The 11,943-nt window shown below is 57.0% G+C and overlaps 1 protein-coding gene across 1 annotated transcript in view; it reads left to right on the plus strand.

The window, feature by feature from the left end:
* Nucleotides 1–5,287, plus strand: part of ARFGAP3 (ARF GTPase activating protein 3) — a 45,266-nt gene extending 39,979 nt beyond the window's left edge. Inside the window, exons 15-16 of the mRNA XM_090272305.1 lie at nt 2,821–2,942; nt 4,283–5,287. Coding sequence (XP_090128431.1) covers nt 2,821–2,942; nt 4,283–4,300 — 140 coding nt within the window. The 3' untranslated portion in view covers nt 4,301–5,287. The remainder of the gene's footprint in view (nt 1–2,820; nt 2,943–4,282) is intronic.
* The last annotated feature ends 6,656 nt before the right edge of the window (nt 5,288–11,943 follow it).

The following is an 11,943-nucleotide window of genomic DNA, read 5'->3' on the forward strand; positions in this document are numbered from 1 at the left end:
ACCCCTGGCAGGCTCCCAGCAGTCCCCCCTCCACCCCCATGGGTCCATGCTGGGTCACCTCGAAGGAGCCCTGGCACGGGGGGCAGTTCAGTCCAGAGAGCTGCGTGTTGCGGGTCACCCCGGCAGTGTGTGCCTCCGTCATTCATGTGCCGGAAGTTTCACCCTGAAATGCTGCTACTTGCTAAAACCCTTTGGAGGTCAAAGGAGAGCAGGTTTTTCAATTGCTGAAGGAAACTGCTGGCCTCTGTTACCTTCCTGTGTCCTTTCAGGGAACAAAGGTCTGTTAACTTTTTTGGCCTGTGTGGGTCCCAGGCAGACTCTGGTCCGTGGGGAGCTGCAGCCATGGTCGGGGCGCCCCCACTGCAGGCCGCCTACGACCTCCCCGCCCCCCCGCCGGCCAGTTCGCGTGGGCGTCCTCAGAGCCACGCCCCTGTGGACATTAGGAGAACAGAAAGTGGGGAGATTGGGGACTCGACCTAGTGCACAGGTCAGGGCCTCTTCCTGAGGAAGGAGCTGCGCTGTCATTTCCGGAACTCACTGCGTGGCCGGAACCCGCGTGCGCTGCCCTTGGCCGCGGCTGCCATCCCTGCCCGCCTGCTCCCTGGGCGCCCGCAGGGGACCCGGTGCCAGGGGAGGAGGGAAGCGTCGCCAGACGCAGGAGACCCGCAGTCGGTTTTCTGGAGTTTGGAGCCTGGGCTGCAGGTCCGCAGGGGGTAGGACAGGAGAGCACCTCCTTCCTGGGACCTGTCGCCAGGTCCAGGAGAGGCTGAGTCACACACCCCCGGGAGCTTAGATCGTTAGTGCGGATTACGTAGGTAAGCTCACAGGAACAAAGGCTAACTCAGATCGGAGTCTGCTCCTCTCACGCACAGTCTGGGGAGGCCGCAGGGGCTGGTGCGCTGTGTTCCCTGCGTCAGGAACGCAGGCCCCTTTCATCTTGTTGTCCGTGACCTTCATGCTCTGCTGCACCCCAGGCCCAGCGTGGCTGCGGCAGCCCGGCCGTCACATCTGCATTCCAGCCGGCAGGAAGGAGGAAGGGGGAGGCAGCGGGCATGCCCGACATCCTGGTGACCAGAACTCTGTCACTTGGACATACTTTGCTGCATCCATTAGAACCTGAGAGTTTTGTACAGAGAAGGGGAGGGGAGGAGCGGCACGGGGGACGGTTACCCATCTCAGGCCCCTGGGGACTGAATGCAGTCAGGGAGGGGCCGACACCCCACAGTGGTTCCACCCAGAAGCAGGGTGGGCTCCGAGGAGCAGCCGTATGTCAGAAGGGCTCCGGTCCTGCCTCAGCCCTGCCTCTCTTTTTAAACATTTCTCAGTTTGGAAATTTGTCGTAAGTGGAGGTGCTTCCTCGGAGGTCACCGCCACTCGGTGCCTCTGCATCATGGTGGTGCCGGGTCCTGGTTCACTGGACAGACCCATTTTACAGGCAGGCGGGATTGACATGAGTGACCGTGTTGGGATTCGAACCCAGATCCCGTCACGGCTCTGGGCTTCTGCCCTGTCACTGGCAAAGGCCCACAAAATTTTAAAAAGTCTGCTGGAGGCAGAGAGGGGAGACCCCGCACCACAGCCCCTCTCCACATACCGGACCAACTTTGTATACAGGGTGGGGCACAAGTAGGTTCACAGTTGTATGTGGAACAGACTTTATTCTTGTATTATAATTTATTAACTTCTGTGTATTTTCCACACAAACAACTGTAAACCTGCTCTGGCCCTGCCCCGCCCTGTATAGCAACCTGAGCGCTGTGAGAAAGCACAGCGTGTCTCCTGGCTGCTGGCCTCCGGAGGATAAACACGTCCGTGCTCTTTTGTTCTTGGGAAGTGACCTGGCTTCCGTCGCCTAAGAGGCAGGCGGGTGTAGACAGGCCCCGTGTGAAGCCCGGGAGGCAGCTGGGCCTGGCTCCCCAGGGGACCCGCAGTGCTGGGCTCACACCATCCCGAGCCCCTCCACATCTTAGCACAGTCGTGTGACAGGCTCGCCACGAGACGCCGGCTGTCAGCTTCCCATGTGCCGGCACTGACACGCTCCATCTGTGTTGGTGGCAGCGTGCTAGTGTGTATGTGGGGCCAGCCAGAACTGGGCAGCAGGGCCCCTGCTGTCACTGGCCTCGGCAGAGAAGGGGCAGGGTCGGCCCCTGTGCCTGGGACACCTGGCAGCATGGAGACAGGCCTCCCGTGTGGTCACCTCCCTGGGTGAGCCTCACCCTCCAGCACAGGCTCCCACCGCCCGTCCTTGAGTGGCGACGGCAGGGGACAGCCATAGTCACAGCTGCAGCGGTGCCCTAGCCCCCCCCCCCCAGTGACCCCAGAGAAAGCAGATGGCACCTCTCTCCTGAACATTCATAATCCAGGGGAGGCTTCGATCGGCTGGGCCTGGGTCCCGTGCCCATCCCTTTGGGCAGGGTCAAGGGGGGAGGCCACCCCCAGGAAGGGAAGAGGGCTCTCCCAGAAGAAGGGAGGGTGCTGAGCAATGCAAACCAGGAACGTGCGTCTGTCCGCTGCCTACCGAGCACGGACTTGTCATCAGGCCTGTGCTGAGCACCTGGAGGGAACAGGGCCCGAGTGGCGGTGACGAGCCCGGGGTGGGCCTCAGGCCCAGTACCACGTCTCTCACGGGGGTCGTGCAGCCGGCTATGAACGCAGGACGGTGGCGCTGGGGCCGAAACCCGAGGCGCGACCCCACTGCAGGGGCCCTCTCCCTTGATCACCTGCGCCGGGCGGGACCCAGGACCCCTGGCCATCGCGTGCCTGGCACTGGTCCTGCTGCCGTGGCGGCGGGGTGACAGGCTGGCGTCGCCCTGTGTGCAGGAAGCTACAGCCTCACGAACGTGCTGCCGGCCGCTCCCGACATGGCGCAGCTGAGGCAGGGCGTGAGGTCCGTGGCCGGGAAGCTGTCCGTCTTCGCGAACGGAGTCATGACCTCGATCCAGGTGAGTGCAGCTGTGCGACGGGCTGCGTGTGACCGCGGGGTCGTGGCTTTGAAAATGGGGCCTGCCCCTTCCTCTCCACGGGCTACAAAATCAGGTTTCGTGTGGCTGAGTCACACACGTGCTACCGTGTAACCCAGGACACCATACAAACCAGAAGCGAGGGTTTTGTATTTGTTTCAGTTTCCTGATGTGTGGCTCTAGGGGATGGTTGCAGGAATCGTCATGACCATTATCTGCTTTTTTCCTATATTAGAACGGGGAAATATTAAGAAAAAAATTAAAATGACCCATAAACCCACCTCACAGCGTAACGTCTGTTAATATTTTGTTTTAGTTATAGATTTCTATGCATTTTTCATCTTAAAAAAGATATCCTATGCATATCTTTTCAAAATTAAAAAATTACACTGTATATATGGTTTTATATCCTATTAATATGTTCAGTTATGAGCATTTTTGTATACGTAAAAATTCTTTAAAAACCACGTCCTATTGAATGAAAACACATAGTTTATTTGACTATTCCTCAAGTTGGACATTTAGGGTGTATTCCAATCTTTTAAATTAGGCGAGGGTGGACCAGCTTTGTATACGGGGTGGGGCCAAAGCGGGTTTACAGTTGTATGTCAGACAGACTTTATTCTTCTGTTATAATTTGCTAATTGTTGTGTATTTCCCACACAAACACCTGTAAGCCTGCTTCGGCCCCGCCCCGTGTAACAACCCAAGGCCGCCCCGACCACACGGAAGGCTGAGCGCCTGAGGGCTTCCCGCTCACGTCAGGTCACCGCAGAGGCACCGTCAGGAACGCAGAGCAGGGCCTCACCCGTGGGCTCCGGTGCCCTCCGCGTCCCCAGTGGGGTGCTGTCTCCACACGGGGAGTTCCCCGCGGCTCCTGCTGATGCGCTGCAGCTGGTGACATAGTCTCTGGTCCCAGTGCAGAGAGAGCTCCTTCACGCCCCTGAGGGCAGCCGGGCCCCATCAGTCCTTCCGAGGAGGTGCCATCCCTGATGCATAGATAGGTGATCGTCCCCGTTTTATAGTGTGCCCCCTTTCCATACTCCCTTCTGTAGGCCTTTCAGTTCCTTCCCTCAGCGGAACCCGAATTTCTGGGTTCGGACTCCAGGGTGTTCCTCTGTCCCCCCTGGCACATGCCTCCCCGGGGGCTCCCCCCTTGGCCTGCACTGCCCGCCCTCCGGAAACCCTGCTCCCCGCCTCGCAGCCCGGGGCCGCTGCAGCAGCCTGGTGTCCCCCGGTGTGGCGTCCCAGCGGTGCCGTGGGGCGGGGACGAGGAGCCGATGCGGGGATCTGTGACTCTCACGGGGGTCCTCTCTCTTCAGGACCGTTACGGTTCTTAACCCTGACGTCCTCTGTTCCGTGGAGAAACCCCTCTGACCAACCAGCGGCCACACCGCAGACTGCAGGGAAGACCGGCCGGTGGGGCAGACCTCTTGCAGCCTTTCCACACGGTGTACGTACTTGACCGACTTGTAACACTTCTCTTGATTTGGTAGAAGCTTTATTGTCACTTCTGTTTTGTGTCACTTCCTGCACATGCCCTCCTTTCGGCACATGCATACATATCCTTGCTTCGTTTTCTTGGAATCTTGAGTTCCAGCAACTGGGGTCCTGGAGACACAGGCCCCCCCCAACCTCTCCAAGGACAGGGAGCCTTTGTGGGGTCTCAGCACATCTGACCCAAGGGCTGGGGGCCACCGAACCAGCTGATGCCGGGTGCACCTGGAGGAACAAGACTTATACCACACATCTCATTAAAAATGGAGCAAAGGATAAAACAGAAGACCAAAAATGACTGGTGTCTGATGCGACATCCTGCTTTCTTCCTATTTCCACACGTGAAGGGATTTCAAAACAACGTTTAAAGGCATCTGTCCCCTTGTAAATTGTTTACTTTGTATGATCTATAAAGTCAAAAATAATTCTCAGTGCGTGCCTTTGACAAACCTGAGCTTCTGCGTCGCCAAGGGGATTGATCTTTTGACCAGGCGCAGCTATGCGGCTGTGAGGGCCGCAGGCCTGGGATGTCTCAGTGTGTGGGAGCAGGGGTTGCAACTTGCTAGTTTTGTTAATATTTTGTATCTTAATCTTCATTTTCAAAAATTAACAGAATGTGTATAAATGAATAAAGAAAATAATTTGGCTGTGTTTTAGACAGCACTGGAATATATTGTTCAGAAGAGTAACATGTATTTGAAATCTCATGAACCAGAAATGTGGTTTCAACTGAATATTTTGTGAATCTTTCTTAAAAGCTCCGATTTGTAGACTCAAATAAACGGCTGCAGCAGGCTGCGTTGCAGCTTTTCCGTGAGCGAGGCCCGTGAGGTCAGCTTGGTGTTCGTTTTGAGTGGTGACGTGGTCGCCGATGGATCTGTTTGTACGTGCGTTTGGGGCCTGACGTGCCGCTGTTGCTACCCGCAAGGACGCAGTGGGAGTGGGGGGGGTCCTTGCTGGAAGTTAGGGTGTGCAGAGCGGCATCTTCCAAGCCCACGGGGCTGTCGTAACAAGTTACCCCGGACTGATGCTTAAGCAGCAGAAGGCGTTGCCCCGCTGTTCTGGAGGCCGGAAGTCTGCGGTCAGGGGGCCCTCCGATGGCCCCTGAAGAGGCCTCCCCCTCACGTGGCCTTTTCCTGGGAGAGCCAGGGACCACTGCTGTCCTATGGGACTTAGCCCAGCAACCTTCCTAAAGGCCCTGTCTCCACGTCAAGCCCCGCTGGGACTTCGGGCTCTCACGTGGGCCTGAAGGGGCGGATCCAGTCCACAGCAGGGTCCGTAGGAAGTTCCCACGCTGGTTGGTTGCCCTGCTCCAGGTTTAGCGCCCGCGCGTAGTCCACCTCCCGGAAATCTCCGCACAAATTAGGCTCCCACTTTTCAGGGGGAGGGCGTCCGCCTGTGCTGCAGGTCACTCCCTCTGACCCCGAGTGTGCCCTGCTTTCCCCATCACCGGACGTCCCCACCGGGCCTTGCCAGGACACCTCTCCTGAGCTTCCCATACATGACCTTGGGGCCCACCTTCCAGAGCGTTCGCAAAGGACTGAGCTCAGTGCCCCACTGGGCAGGGCTCGTTCCCTGCCCCCCCCCCATCTGGCACACGAGATTTGTGAGTGTTTGTGTGTGTATGTGCATGCGTGTGACTTCAGGGTTTGTGTTCCTGGCCCATTTATCCTCAGGCCTCGGTGTTCTGTTTTATAATCAATTTGCACGAGTGCTCATATAGTAAAGAGCGGGGTGATCAGACCATCCAAGCCCTGGAGACGCTTCTGGGGGCCTGGAGCAGCAGAGGAGGGAGCCGGCAGTGGAAGGGGCGTGTCTACACGGGCCTCACCAGGACAGATTTGCTTTCCCATCGCAGCATTTCTGATCACCTGGGAGAGCTGTCGGGAATGTAGGTAAACAGAGAGAGAGAGGGCCGTGCCCAGTGATGCTGAACCTGCCGCGGAGACCAGGGCTGCCCAGGACGCTGGGGGCCACCGCGCTCCTCCCCTGCCTGACCTGCAGGGCCTTTGATGCCAGGACCTGGGCTGCAGCTCAGCAGCACTCCCAGCCCCCACTCTGGCTTGGTCTGGAGGCAAATACAGGCCCCAAACTGAGTTTCCCCAACACTTGCTCAGCCTGAAAACCTGGTCCCTAAATGTGACCCTCCCATCCCTCCTGTGGAGGGCCCCAGGGTCACAGGCTGGAGCCCAGGTCTCCGCATCGCTGCGCCTCCAGCTCAGGCACGTCACTCCCTCCCGAGCCCTCCAGGACCACGTCCCGGAGCCCCATCACCCCTCCTGTTTGAGGCAGGGGCCCCAGCCACCTCGTTCGCCGGCGCTCATTTCTTCACGGCCCTTTCCCTACCCGCACCTGCTCCCAGCAGCCACCGAGCCACCATCTCCCAGGACGCATGGCAGGCGGTGGCAGTGGGGCAAGACGAGGACTTGGGCACCCTGGCATCGGGGTCTGGGCCTGCCAATGGGAGTCAGGGTGCCGTGACTTCCCAGAGTCAGACACTGAGGACCCAACCGTGCCTCAAGGGGTGCTCCTGCCCTGGGATGGGAGGTCACTGACCTTCAGCCCCGACCCCGAAAACTGCTCCTCGCAGGTCACAGGACTCGGACACCATCGCTGTGTCTGCAGTGTCCTGTGACCGGTTTCCAGGGGCCCACGTGCTTCCTCCCTGCCCTTCTCTGCCCTGCCCTTCCCTGTCCATGTTCCTCTGTTTGCTGTTCTTATCGGTCTGCTTGCTCAGGACATTTGTCTCACCGGAAACAAAAGTGCAGAGGCAGGAACGGCACCCGTAGACCTGGCACGGACAGATGGCCGGACACACGGACAGATGGCTGGACAGATGGACCGAGACAGGGATAGTGAGGGAGCAGACACCAGGGGTCTCTCCGGCCACACAGGCTCATCTTGCAAACAAGCTCCCTCTGCCTGGTCCCCTCCCTCTGTGCTGGTCCTTCTCCGGGACCTCAGCGCCCTCCCTGGGGCAGCGTGGTCTGGGAGGCACTGCCCAGCCCCAGGGGAGTGGCCTTGCTGTGCCCTGGGGACAGCCCCTTTCCTGACTCATCCGGGAAGCCCCACCTGCCCCAGACATGAGCTGAGTCCGGAGCCCCAGTTCCTGTCTCGTACCCTCTACCCTTCCTGTCAGGTGTCCTCTGCACCCTGTCTGCACCACACACCGTGGCGCGGGTGCTGGCCTCCCTCGGGGCTGTGCCCGCAGCCAGCACAGGCACCAGGGGCGGGTTCGGGGAAGGTCGCCTGCTTGCTCAGGCACCCAGGGCTCAGCCTGGGCTGAGGCCATCCCTGCCTGGCTCGTAAGTGTTCCCATGGGACATCCAGGACACCCTACCATCAAACCAGGCCCCCGCGGCAGCCTCCGCCCTCCCCTCCCACCTCACCCCTGGCTGGACCCCTGTGGCCTTGGCAAGAGGGCAGCACCACCCGGCTGCTCAGGCCCCCCTGTTACTGCCCCCACCATCCACACACGAAGAGCCAGTGGCTCTGCAGAGCTTACTTCCCAAGTGTCCCCAGGTCCCAGCCGCCACCAGAGCTGGGCCCCCGCTGTCTCTGGCCAGGAGGACTCTGCCGCCCTGGGGGTCCCTCCTTTAGCCGCCTGCTCTCTGGCATAGAGTGGCCTGGGGACCACACACTGCTCCCGCCTTCCCCTCACCGGCTCCTCTCTGCACAGAGTTCTGAGCTCAGGGCAGCCCAGAGACTCCTGCACCCCGTCCTCACAGGCCCCGGGCAGTCAGCTCGTCCCTCCTCCCTGCCTTTCCGCAGGGGGGGGCCTCCGCCTGGAAGGAACCCTTGGGGGGCAGCGATTCAGACCAGGTTCTGGAGGTGAATGAGCTATGGGGGGGGGGGGGGGGGCTGACAGCCTCCAGTGCCCACCACCTGCGGGTGTTGGGAGGAGCCGCAGGAGACACCTGCGCTTGCCCAGGGGTCCCCAGCACACAGTAGGCACAGGACCTCAAGCCCTGAGGGGAGGCGGGGCGATGGGGAAACAGGTTCAGGGATCCAAGGTCTTAAAGGGCCTGCTCACAGTCACAGCCATGATGCCACGCCATGCACAGACCTTCCTGGCCAGCCGGAAGCCCCAGGGCCTCCCTGCCGCTCCGGTCATCTCCGGGGCACAGGCCTGAGCCTCACCGGGCCATTGTGTCCAGCGCCGCCGCCTGGAGCTCCCTCTGCGAGCCCCACCCACGGACCCGGGCAAGCCCACATTTTGGGTGATGCTGTTTGGGGTGTGACACAGCCAGACCGGAAACAAGGCCGCAGAGACCTTGGGGCCTCCGAGCCTCCCGCCTGGCCCAGGCTTGCCCTCCCCGCTCCGGTAGGGATCCCAGAGGGATCTGAGCACCCACCCGCCTTGTTTCACAGACTGACACGGGAGCCTGGAGAAGCAAGGGCGCATCCGGGGTCCAGACTCAAACCCGCGTCTCCTGCGCTTGCTGGTGACACTGTTCCTGCGGCCTCCCCTTGCTGGGCAGCTGCGTGGCTGGGTCCGCTTATGGGGCTGGGGGCATGGACACAGAAGAGGAACTCGGGCTCACCCCATGAGCAACCATGCGGGACCCCTGGAACCAGAGTTGGGGCAGCAGGAGTGAGGGCGGGAGGAGGGGAAGGCGGGTAGCGGTCAGGGTGGGAGGGAGACTCGCCCCACACAGATGCCTGAGGAGGAAGCTGATGTGAGTTGCTGGGGGGTGAGGGGCGGTGCAGGGACATGATCTTCCCCCCATCTTCCCGCCAAGTCCCCGCAGTGGCTCCCACATGGGGTCAATTCCTTTGGAGACTATTTAGTAAGAGTAGCTAAAGTGTCTGTACTTAGGTAGCGAGCTTTTATAGGGCTTGCCAGACGCCGGGCGCATTGGTGCACTGTCCCTTCACAAGGGTTCTGTGCGGTCTGCACCTCATCACCTGCCTTTAGAAATGGGGAAACTGAGGCACAAGGAGACACTCGAGGACGGGCCACCGGAAAGCCTCAGAGGGGACCTACAGTGATTCCCTCCCCTGCCTCCCTACCCCACGGCGCTGTGGGAGGCCAGTCAAGCCCTTGGCACTGAACGAAGAGCAAACCCTCCCTGTGACAGTCATCGAGATGGACAGACCCGTGACCCTGGAGGGTGCCGCATGCCCTCCTCCCCAGGGAAGTGGTGGGCATTTCCCTGGCCCAGGTGAGGGGAAAGCTGGGTAGCAAGTGGACTGTTTGAATGCCTCTTTATGATAAAAAATAGATATAAAACTGTGAATATAAAATTAGGTATGAAAGTGAATATGAAGAGTAAAGAAATCACAACAAATTGCAAAAATTAAAAAGTCTAATAGAGTAAGCATAATAAGATCCAAAAAATTAACATACTATTTTTATTAGAGGGCCTGAGGTACCTTCATCCTGCTCTTTCCCCCGTGTACCCTCTGATGGTCTCTTTGCGAAATGACAATTCTTTTTTTAAGTATATTTTATTATGTTGTTATAGTTGTCCCAATTTTTTTCCCTTTGCTCCCCTCCGCCTAGTACCCCACTTCCCTCCAGCAATCCCATCCCCCCAGTTTATGTCCGTGGGCCGTGCATATAAGTTCTTTGGCTTCACCCTTTCCTATATTATTCTTAACTTCCCCCTGTTTTGTACCAACTGATTATGCTTCTTAGTCCCTGCACCATTTCCTCATTTCTCCCCCTTCCCCCTCCCAGCTGATAGCCCTCCTAATGATCCCCATACTTATGATTCTGTTCCTGTTCTGGTTTGCATAGTTGGCTTTCATTTTCATTTTTTAGATTTAGTTGTTGATAGTTGTGAGTTTGTTGCCATTTTAATGTTCATAGGTTTGATCTTCTTTTTCTCAAACAAGTCCCTTTAACCTTTCATATAATAATGGCTTAGTGATGATGAACTCCTTTAGCTGTATCTTGTCTGGGAAGCACTCCATCTGCCCTTCCATCTAAATGATAGCTTTGCTGGATAAAGTAATCTTGGTTGTAGGTCCTTGCTGTTCATCACATCGAATACTTCTTGCCAGCTCCTTCTTGCCCGCAAAGTGTCCTCTGAGAAATCAGCTGATACTCTTAAAGGCACCCCTTTGTAGGTGACTCTCTGCTTTTCTCTTGCTGCTTTTAAGATTCTCTCTTTATCTTGAACCTTTGGCATTTTAATGATGATGTGTCTTGGTGTGGTCCTCTTTGGGTCTAGCTTATTTGGGACTCTGTGCTTCCTGGACTTGTATGTCTATTTCCTTCACCAAATTTGGGAAGTTTTCTGGCACCTCTGTGGTTCGGATGTTGGCACGTTTAAAGTTGTCCCAGAGGTTCCTAAGCCTCTCCTCATTTTTTTTCAGTTCTTGTTTCCTCATTATGTTCTGGTTGACTGTTTTTTCTTCCTTATGTTCCAAATAATTGATTTGAACCCCAGGGTCCTTCCCTTCACCATTGGTTTTGTGTGGATTTTCCTTTATTTCACTTAGCATAGCCTTCACATCTTCCCTTATGTGTCTGCCATACTCAAGCATATCTGTCAAGTCTGTGAACATCTTTATCACCAGTGTTTTGAACTCTTCATCTGTTAGGTTGACTATCTCGTCGCCTGTTGGGTTGGCTATCTCCTTGTCGCTTGGTTCTCCCATTGGAACCTTGATCCATTCCCCATTTTGGGCCATAGTTCTCTGTGTCCTCATTCTGACAGGCTCCTGTGTTTGCCTCTGTGTCTTAGGTAGAGCTGTCGCTCCTGTTACATTGTAAGGGGTGGAACCTTAGAGATTCGTCAGTACAGGGTGACCTGTTTCACCTCATTGTGGCGCTGTATGTGGGGGAGGGGTCAGAGAAGGAACACTGCCTCCTACCTAGCACTCGTCCCTTTTCCAGGCACTTCTCCCACTTCTGTGACTGGCACCTCTCTAGCTGTTGCTCTGGCCGTTGTTTCCAGAGTGGATGGGTCTGCAGACATTCTAGGACCGTGGGGGCCCTTTAAACAAGTGGACTCTGCTGAGAGACCAGCAGTTTCTTCCTCCGCCCCAACCCCCACTGGTTTGCACAGTCAGAAGCAATGAGGCTTGATTTTCCCCGGTGCTAGAACCATGAGCAGCGTGGTCTGATGAGGACCTGAGAACACTCCCCAGGTGTCCCTCCTGACTTCTTAAAATGTGTAACTGTGCTTTCCGCCGGCCTGCTGCTGTTGCCGCTGCTGCCACTGCTGCTGCCACCACACCATGTCCTCTCCACCCTGGCTTCACCCCTCCCACCTGCCTGGATGAGTATTTCTTCTTTATATATTTGTTTGTTGGACTTCCATGCAGCTTGATATTCTGGAACTTCTGGTTGTTTCTAGTTTTGAGGTAGTTGTATTCCCTCTTAGTTGTGGAGGGAGATGCAGCATGTCTGTCTAGGCCTCCATCTTGGCCAGAAGTCCCCTATAAAATGACAATTCTGTAATATTATTTTTCATTTAAAGAACACTAATTCCGCCTTTCTTCCAGCATCATTGATTTAAAATGTTTTTAGCCC

This window comes from Furipterus horrens, unplaced genomic scaffold (genome assembly GCF_987537825.1).
Source record: "Furipterus horrens unplaced genomic scaffold, mFurHor1.1.pri manual_scaffold_4, whole genome shotgun sequence".
Classification (NCBI taxonomy): domain Eukaryota; kingdom Metazoa; phylum Chordata; class Mammalia; order Chiroptera; family Furipteridae; genus Furipterus; species Furipterus horrens.